This window comes from Pundamilia nyererei, unplaced genomic scaffold (genome assembly GCF_000239375.1).
Source record: "Pundamilia nyererei isolate P.nyererei 1_Seehausen unplaced genomic scaffold, PunNye1.0 scaffold00241, whole genome shotgun sequence".
In the NCBI taxonomy this organism is placed as follows: Eukaryota; Metazoa; Chordata; class Actinopteri; order Cichliformes; family Cichlidae; genus Pundamilia; species Pundamilia nyererei.
In genome coordinates this window covers 611544-625234 of record NW_005187642.1, presented here as the reverse complement: position 1 = coordinate 625234, position 13691 = coordinate 611544, and the positions used below count along the sequence as shown (strand labels likewise).

Sequence of the window (13691 nt, the reverse complement as noted above, 5' to 3'; positions counted from 1 at the left end):
CATGCCGAGCATGCGGCACCTGAGCCAACAGAAACCTTACCCAGCAATTAGCTCTGAACTCTAAATTCTCGTGGTATGTGGTAATCATTTGATTAACACAGGAAGGATTATAGATAGATGATGAATGTGTGTTCACAGTGTGTCGGATTTGGTCTTGTCTGCACTTGTTTTTCCTCGGGATGTTTCTATGTTTGTGTTTGCCTCGCCATAAACAGCATAGTGATAACATTTTACAAGAGAAGATTAAAAAAAAGCAATATGCAGTTCTTGGGAAACACAATGAAGTACAAACATCGATAAAAGTTTCCAAAAAAAAAACAGCTAACTCTTGAAATCTGTTCTCTGTACTTGATCGCTTTGTGCTGTAAGTGAATATCTCACATCTGGCTCCTATAGCCAGCAACAATGGAAAACAGTTTCTTTAATCCGCAAATCTGTGATGTCATACCAATGTGCTGTTTCATAAAGATCTGGAGGAGATGGGGAAAGGTGGCCTCACCCCAGCGGGGTGCTCTAACGTCTAACGGATGCCTGTTATTCATTTTTGTTTGCATTCACCTTAACTCTAAACGTGAGCAGTGTTAAAAATTCAGCGTGGGTTTGCAGCAGGAGGGAGACGTGTGGAGATAGAAGCTGAAAAGCTTGAATTCATCCTCTGCCCTAACGCGGTGCGTCACAGACATGGAGTCTTCAAATACTAAGCTCCAGTGTTATTATGCAGAAAGGCAAACTCTAACGTGCCGAGACTTACCGGCAATATTTTTGCATAGCTGCACAGCTGGAGAAAGGTTTGCTCCAAAAATCTGATATTTGACGATGACTTTTGAGCTTAAAATTAAGCTGGGAGAGGACAGCCTATCTGTGGCTTTTTTTTTCCATCTTTTTGTTGCATTATTCATTATGCAACACTAACATGTTAAGAAACTGAATGACAGTGACTGCTGCAGGATACATTTCAACGGACTCATGGCCCTAAAACATGAAAAAAGAAAAGTTCTACTTTACTTGAAGCAGATTGCATAATTTATTTTATTTATTTATTTATTTTTGTAAAATCCTACAGCTATGAGCAACAAAACTGTCATTTTTAGTTAAATGTGTCCTAATCTTTAAAAGACTGTTTAGATAAAAAAGCAATCATGCTGGCAATCGACCTACTTTTAAAGCTACAGCTGTCACTGACATATGGACTTTAAAAAAAAAAACTACTCCAAAAAATGTCAAGTTCAAACAGGCTCCTGAGGCAAACTGACAAGAGTTCAGTAATACACACTGACTGCCAGGCAAGGTGGGGAGCGCGAGTCTTTCCGAGCTTCTTTCCAGTCACTTGTAACTGCCTTCAGCTTCAGCAAAAGTGGCAAATGGTCTGCGCTGGCATTCAAAACATCTGTGCAGCCAGACTACTGGTGGCAAGGCCCCAGAGACCTGCCTGCCTGCCTGCACCAGCCTCTTTTGAACTGCAGATCCAAATACACTGCACTTATTGGAATGGCATGTAGCTGCTATTCTGAAGAGGGATCCTCTGCTACGCCTTTGATGTCCACCACTGTGTCCAAAGCAGGCAAGCCATTCTTACCGCTCTCTGTTTTCCATTTAGACAGAGATTTTTCTAGTCTAAAAAAGAGAGCGAGAGATCTGAAGTGAAACAGGACAGAACTTGCACGCTTTGGACAGCTATGCTTCTCCTGGGCTAAGAAAGACTGAAGCCTGGAGTAGAGCTGGGCTGGGAACTACTGATATAAGGGAAAATAATGAAAAAGGTCAAGGTTGGGACAATAATGCAGAAGACAGCTGAAAGCATTTATTGTGTGTTTTAAACCCAACTCAGCCTCATCAGATATTCATGGGGTTCTATACATGATGTCAGGGGTACTCTATTAAATATTTAAGTTGTTGAACTCTTCAAGCACCTGCTCTTTATTTCCTAACGTTGGTCATTAGATTTCTTTGGAATGACCACGATGCGTTCTGGTGCAAACGGGCATCAGGAGACTCTGCAGCTACACCAGTAGAGGTAAACTCAGGGCTTCAGTTCACCAGACCTGTGGATTTTTCTAACTCATCGCTATCCTACACCAAGATCCCAGATTACGCATGCACAGAAATAAAGCGTGTTTCTCCTGCGTGTTGAATTGTGCCACTAAAAGCAATGTCAGGATGATTCTTATTTTAGCTGTTACGGCGCTTACAAATCATCTATGACCGCTAGGTAATAGGATCTTGTTAGTCGTCGTCAGGTGATAGATGACACGGAAAGCGTGGTCTTTTCCGGGCCAAGTGGATCAAGCAGAGCTGTCACCCACGTTAAAGCAGCGAGCGGCCCTGCTTGGTGCATAATTTGACACAGCGGCCTGTCCTTTGAAGCGGACAATAAATAGTCTCACAACAGCTAATCACATTATGTACCATTTGTCCTGCTTAAGTGAGATGTTACAACACCTTCTCCACAATCTGAGACGTGGCTGCTGCTGCTGCTGTTGCTGCACACACGCCAACATGTGCAGACCTCCTGCAGAGCCGCTTTGGGTGTCTACCTCTGCGCTGCGAGGCGCTTGCGTATACCACAGAGCCTCCCAGGACCACCGTGGATACTTAAAGTCTCCATTGTCCAAACATAGTGGGGGGTTTCCTGCTTGTCTGATTTGATAAGAAATGATGTCATATTAATTAATCTCACATATCAAACATGCTCCTTTAAGAAAATGTAACTTATAAAATTTACTTCTGTTTTAAATATTTTGATCAGGTGACCAGAGCGCACTTTTGGAAATCGCCTGCAGCGGAAAGCAGAGGGTACCAATATACTTTCTGGGTGTTTCAGTTTTCACCTTTCTCAGGAATGCTGTGGACGTGAAAAGCTCCACCGGATTTCAGTTTTGCGAGGACTGGTTCAGAGGGACGAAAGAGTTAACCGGGGGGAGGGCGCCTGCACGGGGGCGTTTGGTATAAAACCACCTCAAGAGCGCACAACAAGTACAGCGTGTGTCGGTAGTGTGATTCGGTTTCTCTCCACCAGCGGCCTACGACTCGTTAAGACGCACGCGAGCCTGAGTCTTCCGTTTCTGCGGGGCCCGCAGGATGGATGCGCGCTGTTTATGAAGCAGACACAACTCCGTCGAGAAGTTTGAACAGTGAAGAGCTACTTTTTAAACTACCTGCACTTTGCTTTATTCCCTCCAAAGTTAGGGCTCACCGGAGAATGCGCCGGTTAACGCGGAGCGCGCACATGACGAGAAATGCGTAAAGCGGCTAAGGTGGAAGTTGGGGAAACTGAAGCATGAGGCTCAGCGTGTGGGGGAGACACGGGGCTGCAAGTTTCCCGAGCTCGGAGAAAGGAAAGCGTTAATGCTGCACGCTGGATCGGCCCTGCAGGATTCGCTGCACCGCACTGATTGGCACATCAGCGTTGGCTCACCGCGTTTGTCTTCAGATCAAACTTTGTGAACCTTCAGTGAGAGGGACAACCTTCACGCAGGACAATACAAACATCTGCAGAGAAAAAACACTGGATCCAAACTAAAAACTCTTTCTCTCTCTCTCTCAACTATTTTTGCTGCCCCACCTCCGCTCCGTTTCCCTTCATTCTTTGTTATTTTTTTATTTTTATTTTTTTGCAATTGTGATTCCCGAAGTGGCTTCGAAGTGGTGTTGCGGCTCCTCGTCCCCGGCGGATCCGGAGATTGGAGTCTCTGCACCGGGAGGAGGCGGAGTCGGAGCTCCGACCACACCGCGGGCTCCAAAGAGCGGTCGCGTCAAGAGGATGGTGCGACTGGCGGCGGAACTGCTCTTGCTCCTGGGACTTCTTCTCCTTACCTTGCACATCACGGTGCTGCGGAGCAATCCGCTTCCCCAAGGGAATGTAACTGTGAGCCTGGATCAGAGCACAGCGCTTACAGAGGTGAGTGGGGGAAATCTGTGAGTAGCCTCGTTGCTGTTTTTTTGTTTAGTTTAGTTTAGTTTTTCCATAAGGAGACATCTTCAGGGAAATTTGACACTAAATTTGGGAAATCTGAGGGGTGTCCACTCGCAGATGGTTCTGATCAAATGTTCATATGATTATGCAGCCCAGGTAAAACAAACCTTCATTACCTGGGGGGGGGTTGTCCTGTGAGTGAATGGAGATTGACATACGCACAGGATGTCCCCCGGGGATCTGTGGTGAGCCAGCCGAGGGGTAGAAGATGAGGCAGGGTCAGAGATCAGTGCCCCACACCAGACACACCTCCCTGTTGTCGGGGATTTAAATGCTAGCTGCAGGCACTCCTCTGTCATCACAGGCTCATCACTGTCATCCAGGCCAACACTTGATAAGGCAGAGGGGTCAGAGCTGAAGCCCTAAAGGTGCCCACTTCCTGCCCAGGGTGTGTTTGCAGGACAAGTCATGACATTTACCCGCTTCAGGTCAAACCTTAAACTTCACTTTTTAAATCTGGTGTAATCTAGTGTAAGCAAGACTGTAAAGTTTGGAAATCTCAAGACACTATGGTCAAAAGACAGTTTTGCTAAAAGCTTGTTGTCCACTTTAGAAGGCGTCCCAACAAAAGTTCATTGGAGGAGACATTTGTCAACACGACAGCACTTAAGGCAGGTTTAATGGTTTTAACTGCCCATTTTAACATAAAGCATAAAGCGCACAGTCTCCAGCAGAGCCCCAAATCCTGACCTGCGGGTTAAGACGGGTCTGGGATCAACAGGCTTTTTTAGAGAGTGTTAAGCATCCTTCAGCTGCTTTTTGATGTATATTTAGCATGCTACTGAAATACTTTGTTCTTCTCCTGGTGATAAATGGGTATTTGTGCCTACTGGAATGGTATCCCTGTGTAAATGCTTTAATGGGGCTTAGGGGAAATGAATGGAAAGAATTTTTACTTCACCAGATCACTGCCATCGTTGTGACACCCGCGTATATGCCAAACAAGCCCGTGTTGTGTGGGATATAAGGCCATGCAAAGCTGAGGAAATATTCCAGGAATTTATTGAATATTTGTCACATGGCCAAATGCTGGATCGGATGAGGGGTAGCAGGGAGTTTCTCCAGCTGAATCGCAGTAAAAATAAATAAATAAACTTCATTCATGCCAACTTATATCCCAGCTTCAGGATCCCGTTTGACATTTGTCCAGATTTACAAGGGAGAAGAAGCCAGACGAGCCTTGAGGTTTCTTTTTTGTAAATTTTCTTTGCTCACGAACGCTGCGACTAACTGCAGATACGCTTCACTGACCCTCCACTGAAGACCGTGATGTCATCTTTCAGCCGTGCTTGTCACAGCCCAAGGGGTGTATTGTCATCCCGAGGTGTCATATTTAGAGTGCCATTCACAGAAGAACAATTGTCAGGATGCAGCTCCATGCACCTGAAGTGGAAAGAGAAAACTCTTTTGTCTGAGGCTTATTATCATCGCTGGAGCAGGAAGGCCTCTGTGGCTGCGGGAAATCAGTTAAATTTAAAAATGAAAATGCATGCAGTCAGATTTTATGAAATTGTGCTTTTCTTTTCAAGAGGTCCTCCATGGCTTGTATCTTCACCGTTTCTTCATGTAAGCAAACATTTGGGTACGCCATGTGACTAGGGAAAGGATGATTTTCTCTTCCACCTACAGAAGCGTAGTGTTGAAAAGCATCTGGCACAATGTGGACGGCCTTCATTTCCTGCCAGCTTCCCAGGGGGAAGGACCCCTGAGTTGCTCCCAATTGAAAATAGAGTCATGCCCCTTTAAGCAGCCCTCACAAAGTGAAAAAGGGGGAAGCGGGACAAGAAGAAGAGATACTGTGAGGATGTAAAGGGGGTGGCTTGTGTGTGCAAGTGTTCATTAATGGCTTTTTTTGGGGTGGGGTGGTGGTGGGGGCATCCTGGGAGGCCCCCCAGACGAACCAAAGACTTGTGTGTCACTTTTGATCTTCAAATTAAAGCATTTTACTTTGTCGAGGCGGATCTCATATGAGTGATCGGGAACACTGCTGATTTTTTTAACATTCAAATGAGTTTTTTCTGTGTACTGTTACTGTATGAGAGCAAAGTTAGAGGTAGAAAAAAAGCACATTCTTGGAGTGGCAAGTAGGGAAAAAAACATAAAATCAATAATTTGGGGGTGTAACATTTCATGACTTGTCCTTCAACACTGCCGAGCTCATAACACGGAAATCTAGAGCGACAAAAAGCAGCTTATATTGGTGACCGATGATGTCAGAATGCTGTTCAATGCTCAATGGCAGTCAGAAAACCATCATCTCTGCTCGTGGCACCAAGGAAAGCGAGAAGCCGGCTGTTCAAAGGCAAAAGGAAAGCATGAAATAACATGAATTCTTAAGTCAAGCTGACGGCTGCAACTTTGTGAGGACGGCCAGAAAAAGTAAATGTTTCTTTGGTCTTTGGTGGCAGAGAGAGAAACGATAAGACCAAGTGATTTGTAAATAACAGAGATGTTGAAGTGAAGTATCTACAGGCTGGGAATTCCACGTTTTTAACTTCTGTATGTGATCCTAGCTCAGTTTTTAATCTACTGCAGGTCTACCACATGTACAGAGACACAATTTGCCATCACAGCAAAGCAAAAGCTCTCCTTCCATTTTCTGTGACATTTGAGCAACAATCTTTAAATGATCTAGTCTGGAAATTATCTTTAAGATGGCTCTTACTGCAAATGGATACAGTGGAAAATTTACTGAATACAATTTTATAGTAAATGACTGCTTTTATTTTTAGTGCAGCACAATAGTTCACATTTATTTCAGTTTGAAATGGAAAAAAATGGAAAAAAGTTCTGTAATATAGTGCTTCCCCCCCCCCCTTGTTTGCAATATAATTAATGTTTAAGCCATAGATTAGGTGGAATTAGTGCTGATAAACTACCAATATTTGCCTATTAGCTGCCAAACTCTGTGTTTACAATCGAGTTGCAGCTCAGCAAGCTTCAACACTGAGCAGCAGTGACTCCAGCATAATGGAGAACATGTTAAAGATTGACTGTAAAGTATTCATATTTGTGTCAAGACTAAATAATAAGTCTGTAAATACCCATAATATGAAACAACAGAAGATTCTGATATGACTAGATGCCATAATTGAGGAATAATCTCTTTGTAAACACTGCGACTGGGTTTTCATGGTTAAAAAAAAAAGATTTCTACCTCCATGCTTTCTTTTGCAAGACAAACACGTGGGGAAAAGTCATTTTTGTGCTTTGATTAATCGTCTTAGAGTCTTTGGATAAGTTTCCATAAACGATGAGTTGTAGGGAAACGGCAAAAAAGTAACTTTTCGTAGCATTTGTATATAAAAAAAGAGGTGGCCTCCCAGATAAGATCAACCACACCTGTTTAATTTGTTTACAGATGTGTGCTTGCATTTACACAGTGGACTGAAGCTGTGAGTGTTGCATTCAGGGCTGCCCCCCCTCGTTCCCTCCTCCTCCTCCTCCCTCAGCGGGGCTCAATTACAGCCACTGAAATCTGAAGACTGGGAACTTGAAAGGCAGGGTTATCACATGGGCATCTCAAAGTCCAAGTACTTGTGATACATCCAAAGAGAGCCCTGTGATGTTCGCATAAAGGGTCGATAGCCGACGCTGCTGGAATGATGTTTTCCAGTACTGAGCTCTCTGCCGTAATTGGCTGGTTGTGAAGACGTTTGTGGTTTTTAGCTGGAATCTGCTTTTTCAGAATGTCAAATTTTACAATTATGGACATAAATTGTCATTAAAACCTTGTCGTCATATGTAAGTTATAACCTTTTTTGTGTGTGTGTGGTTCAAAGCAACAATTTAGATGCATCTGCTCTTCTTTCTCAAAGTTATGGCCAGCGGTATAATCGTTGTAATTAAAGCAATCGCTCAAATTAAGAGATGGGATTTGAACGTTTTAAAATTCTTTGAAATCCATTATCACATTATCTCCATCTGGTTTTGAACTAAGGAACGCAGTGCTCAGTGGATGTGGAAGTCTTTCTGTGCAGCCGCCTCGCTTGAATACAAGTTACATTTATAATCCTTCCTCCCTTGCTGTGCCGTTCCATTTACAGCGCCTATATTGCCCCGGAGTGCACCTTGGCTGGACACAAACAGCTCCACTGGGGGCTTTTATACCCACCACAATGTGGCTGAACTGACACTTTGTCTGTGACTGGCCACCGCAACCGTACAGCGCCGCTGCCATATTCTCAGGCTTCAGTCTGGCCACAAAAACACTAGGCATGAAGAAACGAGACGTGAAAAAAGAAAACAAGGAGTGTGATTGATGGCTTTTTTTGATCTTATTTTCTGCCACCCCACAACGGGGATGATTGCCGACTGCTTACGGCTGTCCAATTGCTCCTTCTGTGCATACCTGATAGGGGACAAACGCCTCAAGTGTCCTTCTGGGATGAATTTACAACACTCCTGTCAGTGCACCAAATGTTTTTCTGCCTACAAGATGGCAGATGTAATTATTTTTGCAATGTTTGCTTAGGTTTCTCTGTGTAGCCCCAAAGCAGGAAAACCATAGGTCCTACATGGCTCTTTTCTCCCAGCCACCATCAGCACATGCTATATATGTCTACGTTATATTTCTATGGTAAAGCAGAAGTATACTCTGTCAGTTAAAAATGGAAAAATATACAGTCTAGCTGTGACATTGGCTCTGAATGCAAGTTCTTGACAGATTATATTTTGGTTTAAGCAGGCAGACACACAGAATGTTTATCCCAGTGGCTCCTTCTTTCTGGGCTCCCAGTAGTCCACTGTCTGCAGGATTTATGACAGAGGTCATGGTTGAGTGAACCTCTGTCAACACGAGAGATCAATCTTAATGTTGCTGAGTGTGCGAACCCTGGATTTCTTACATATAGGGCTACTTAGTTTTTACAGCCAAACCAAACCAATTCGATTTTTTTAAAAAGTGATGACAAATTAACATTGCCCTCCTTTCTGTCTTCAACAGAACAACATAAATGCAAAAAGCAGCTCCTCAGCCCAGCTGGCCCCTCAAGACCGACGGTCTGGTCCAGAACACCGACTGGCCCATCGGCCTGCAACCCTCCCCTGGGCACAGGGCGGCAGCGTACACAAGGACGGCCCCGGCGCTTTCCTCCTAGATCTGCACAACTTCCCCGACCTCTCCAAAGCTGACATCAATGGACAGAATCCCAACATTCAGGTAAACGCACGTGTTTCCCCATCTGCCAGCATGCTTTGCCGCTTTTTGCCGCTTAAGACAAGACTACTCAAGCACACAGGACAGGAAGATCAAACAGGAAGAAGGAGGATAGTTTGGCGCACGTCGTTAACCCCCTTCTGTCGCCTTTCCTCCTTCCTTTTGCCCCCCATGTCGCTTTTCACACTTCCTGGCTCGCAGCAAAGCTGAAGAGACACGGTGAAGTCTCACGTCGATCATAATGACAGCTGAAAAGCAGATGCTAACCGGCAATGCTTCACTGCTAACCCGTGTGATGGGAGACAGACAGCAGCTTATGTAAATGTGCGGCAGACCCTTGCCCATAAGTCCCTCAGTGATGCAGATGGTCGAGTAACCGCTGCCATGTTTAAATCATTCTCCTGTCTAATCTAGCAAGGGGGTCTTTCCATTTCTGAGGGCATCGCTGCCAGATCTGAGCACGAACAAAGTGTATTAACATCTCAAGATGTGGGAAGAGAGCAGAGCAACCAATTGAGCAAGGGCGTGAGCTATGGGAGAAGTGGGGGTCGGGTGGGGGGGTGTCTTTGATCCTGAGATTCATCTGGCTTTCATGGTCTGGAGGAGGCTGAATCGCCCTTTGAACTTTGTGTTTAGGTGGAGAGAGCCCGAGAGGTGGGAGGGTGACTGCGGGGCAGGGGTAGAGTTCCCCCCTCATCTGGGAGGCACATGTGTGAGGACAGAAAACAGGGAGTGGGTAACTCTGTGTGTCGGGGTACCAGGAAGTGCCACCATCGATAGTTAAATTCTTCAATTCTTACTGACTTTGAGTCGACTTCTCTTAATGCAGGTGACCATTGAAGTGGTGGATGGACTAGAGGGCCATGAACCAGAGAAAGGCCTCCGAAAGGAAACCAAGCCCAACTGGGCTTCGCCAAACTGGAGGAACTGGTGGCCTCACACTTCGTCGTCGTCCTCTTCCTCCTCCTCGTCTTCCTCCACTCATCAAACAGAGGAGAATGAGCGCTCTTATGGGAGCAACACAGAGGACAGCAACTTCCTCAGGCCACCGGCAGATTGGGACAGGAGGGGAAGCAAAGCTCAAACGGAATATGGTGAGGATTACAGTGTGTGTGTGTTTACAGGGAAATTTACGCACGCTGCACAATATTTGGCCGCGTCTTATTCGAGCACCAGTCCTCGGCGTTTCAACACATGGCTGTCGTCTGACGTGGAATCTGTAATTTGCAGATTTGCTGATTTAAGCTGTCACCATAATAAGTGCAGTCATCCCAGGCGAGCCTTTGGGAGCCCTTGATTGAAGCCTTTAACACTCTTTTATGAGATGGATTCCTCTGTGTTGTGGAGCTCGCTATGTGACACGGTTTGAACGCCTCGCTACATCAAAGTTCGGGAGCAGGAGCCGGGCCAGAGGCGCCGTTAAAGTCGCCACACCGTCCTCGCAAGACTCTCCCAAAGTAACCCCACAGATAAATCTGCCGGTGAAGGATTTACGCTCGCTGTCAGGCAGTATGCGTCCGGCCCGTGTTGTAGCATGCCCAAACCAACGTGGTTGAACAGGAATGCGTGTGCTGTGGAAAATCTCATTTTATTCACTTGCACTACAGTGATTTGGCTGCCAGAGATATAATGTTTTTTGTTTTTTTTGTAAAACCAAAGCCCGCGATTAATGTTTCTGGCTTATCGCTGTGGTCAGATCTCATTCGTCGGTCATTTCATACCACACAAATTGACGAGGGAATATTTTATCATCATTACTGTCTCGGCTTTAAACTTTATAAGCATAATTGTGGACAGGCAGTGAGGATCATCCACTCAATCGTCTCATCTGTGGTCTCAGCACAGGTTATTATCTATTTTTTTCCTTGATTTCTGGTTAGTGTTGGCACCCAGCTCTGTAATATGCTTTAAAAGGGGAGAAAGGGCAGCAGTAGAAGAAGCCTATCTGGCCTGTATTCATACAAAAAAAGCTCATAATGAGGGGCAGATGGCAGCGGGGGGCCTATAGGAAGGTTGGAACCAAGCCAGAAATACTTCCACCTCAAAATGCCCACATTATGTGCATAACGGTGATGGGCTCAATGATAATTGAACTTAAACAATAATTTCTTCCCATTTCACTTCCCATTTTCAAACTAATATATCACAGACAGAGCAGCTCAGTGGCATCCGGTGCTTTTGTGCCTGGGATGCTCAGGTAGCAAAGAAAACGTTGATTTTTAAATTGTCTCCTGGATGCACAGAAGCTTTTTATGGAATTTCCAAAATGCTTTAACTGGCTCACTGAAATTGCACATTGACACAATAATTTTGCATCAGCACAGAGAGCACGTGCATGTGGACAGATGAGCGTATGTTGTATGTGCTTTGAGGAGCACACTATAGAGCGAACCCCCTCACTTGCCCGTATCCAAAACTGTCCAGGCTAGACTGATGTAAGTTCAGCATATGGCCTGCAACAGGGCTGAGGATGTTTCTTTCTTTCTCTCTGATCCAAGACTACATGGATGGAGAGGGGGACTGGAGTAGCTGGTCAGCGTGCAGTGTCACTTGTGGAAACGGAAACCAGAAGAGAACGAGGTCATGCGGTTATGCCTGCACAGCCACCGAGTCCAGAACTTGCGACATGCCTAACTGCCCAGGTAAAATCTTATCAATAGCAGACAAAAACCCACATCACTAAAGACATTATTCATAGTAAGGACACATGGTATGTATGTCCATGTGTTGATTTAGTGGTCTTTCATCTTTTGATCCAGCTTTCATTGTACTTTCATCTCTCTGAAGGTATTGAAGATGCCTTCAGGACGGCAGCTACTGAAGTGAGCCTGTTAGCTGGAACAGATGAGTTCAATGCCACAGAGCTCTTTGGAGTTGGTAAGATTTTTGCCTCCTCATGTGTTACTCCACACTATCCTTCATTCAGATGTTCTTACTCTATCAAAGGCATTTTCTTCCATCTGGCAGCAGTGCTCCTGCACACTCTCAGCATTCCTCATGCTCGTGCTGTGCTCCATTACTGTGCAACAGGACAGGAAGAGCACAGCATGCAGCTGCCCACTCCCTCTTTACTTTCTGTTCTTACTAAACTCAGCGAGCACACCTTGATTTTAAACATCTCACTTCTGGTTTCCTCCTCTGCAGTTGGAAAGTGTTAGAAATTGTGTCCTGATTTCTTCCAGACACAGACAGTTGTGAGCGCTGGATGAACTGCAAGAGTGATTTCTTGAAGAAATACATGACCAAGGTGGCGAACGACCTTCCCAGCTGCCCTTGCTCTTACCCGACCGAGGTGGCTTACAGCACGGCGGACGTATACGACGCCCCCACGCGCAGAAATTTCCGCTGGAAAGACGCCAGCGGTCCCAAAGAGAAGCTGGAGATCTACAAGCCCACGGCTCGTTACTGCATCCGCTCCATGCTGACCCTTGAATCCACCACGCTGGCTGCGCAGCACTGCTGCTACGACGACAACATGAAGCTCATCACCCGCGGCAAAGGAGCCGGCGCACCCAATCTAATCAGCACCGAGTTCTCTGCCGACCTTCACTACAAGGTGGACATCCTGCCTTGGATCATCTGCAAAGGTGACTGGAGCCGCTACAACCAGGCAAGGCCACCAAACAATGGGCAGACGTGTCCAGAAAACCCTCAGGATGAGGACTATTACAAACAGTTTGAAGAGGCAAGGGAATTCTAGCCTGCAAAAACACTGCCCATATATCCAGCTAAACCTCAGAAATGGCGCTGAAACCCTTTTTAATTCTGTTTTAGGTCAATTAACACATGAACTTTTATGCTCTGAGGACAGACATACTGCTCTTATTGAACCACAAAGAATTCTAACAGAGTCAGAACCTGTTTTTTTCTCACAAGGAACTTCTCTCGACATCATCACAACCAGGCGTGAAATATCACGTCTTTTTTATCTGATTATTTTTTTATTTGGTTTTTACACTTTTAATAAATGAAAATGAAATTTTGTCAGTAATTATGTTGCCAATTGTAACTCGAGATTTGGTTACTAAAGGGAGGACTGACTTCATATTCTTAAAAGGGAAAACTGTCATTGTAGAACTGTTATTGTTATCGTGCCCGTGTCGATTGTGTGCGTGTGTGGCTCGTTCGGATCGGAGAGACCTGTGGTAATAGAATAATGACACCTCCCTCAGGAATGTGTTACCCAGTTTCCCTTAACTTTGTCATTCACAGTTATCCAGGTTTTTTTGTACGCTTGATTGTTTATTTAGCATGCACACGTTTTCATTTTCATTCATTTACCCCCCCGTAATTTAACTGTGTGTCTCTGAGGCAGATCTTCATTGTAAAAAAAAAAAAAAGCCTGCATTATTTTTGTAAAGTATTTATTAAGTCGTAGCTGAGTTTAAGTCGAGCGTCTGTGGCCAAAGTTGAGATTCCTCTCTGGCTCATGCTTCGCCATCAGGGTGCGTATCCATGTCTCAAGTTAGGGTTAAATAGAGCAGAAAGAATGTGTGAACTGTACGCGACAATGTTTCTTTTTTTTTGTTATTTTGAGATATAAATCTATAAATAAATTTT

At 45.0% G+C, this 13691-nt stretch overlaps 1 protein-coding gene across 1 annotated transcript; it reads left to right on the top strand.

Moving 5' to 3' along the window:
* Window positions 1-2956: 2956 nt before the first annotated feature.
* ism1 (isthmin 1) lies at window positions 2957-13691 on the top strand. The gene is made up of 6 exons (XM_005749340.2): window positions 2957-3898; window positions 8919-9134; window positions 9961-10225; window positions 11630-11773; window positions 11919-12008; window positions 12314-13691. The coding sequence occupies exons 1-6, from the start codon at window positions 3761-3763 to the stop codon at window positions 12829-12831; spliced, it is 1371 nt and encodes a 456-aa protein (XP_005749397.1). The 5' UTR covers window positions 2957-3760; the 3' UTR covers window positions 12832-13691.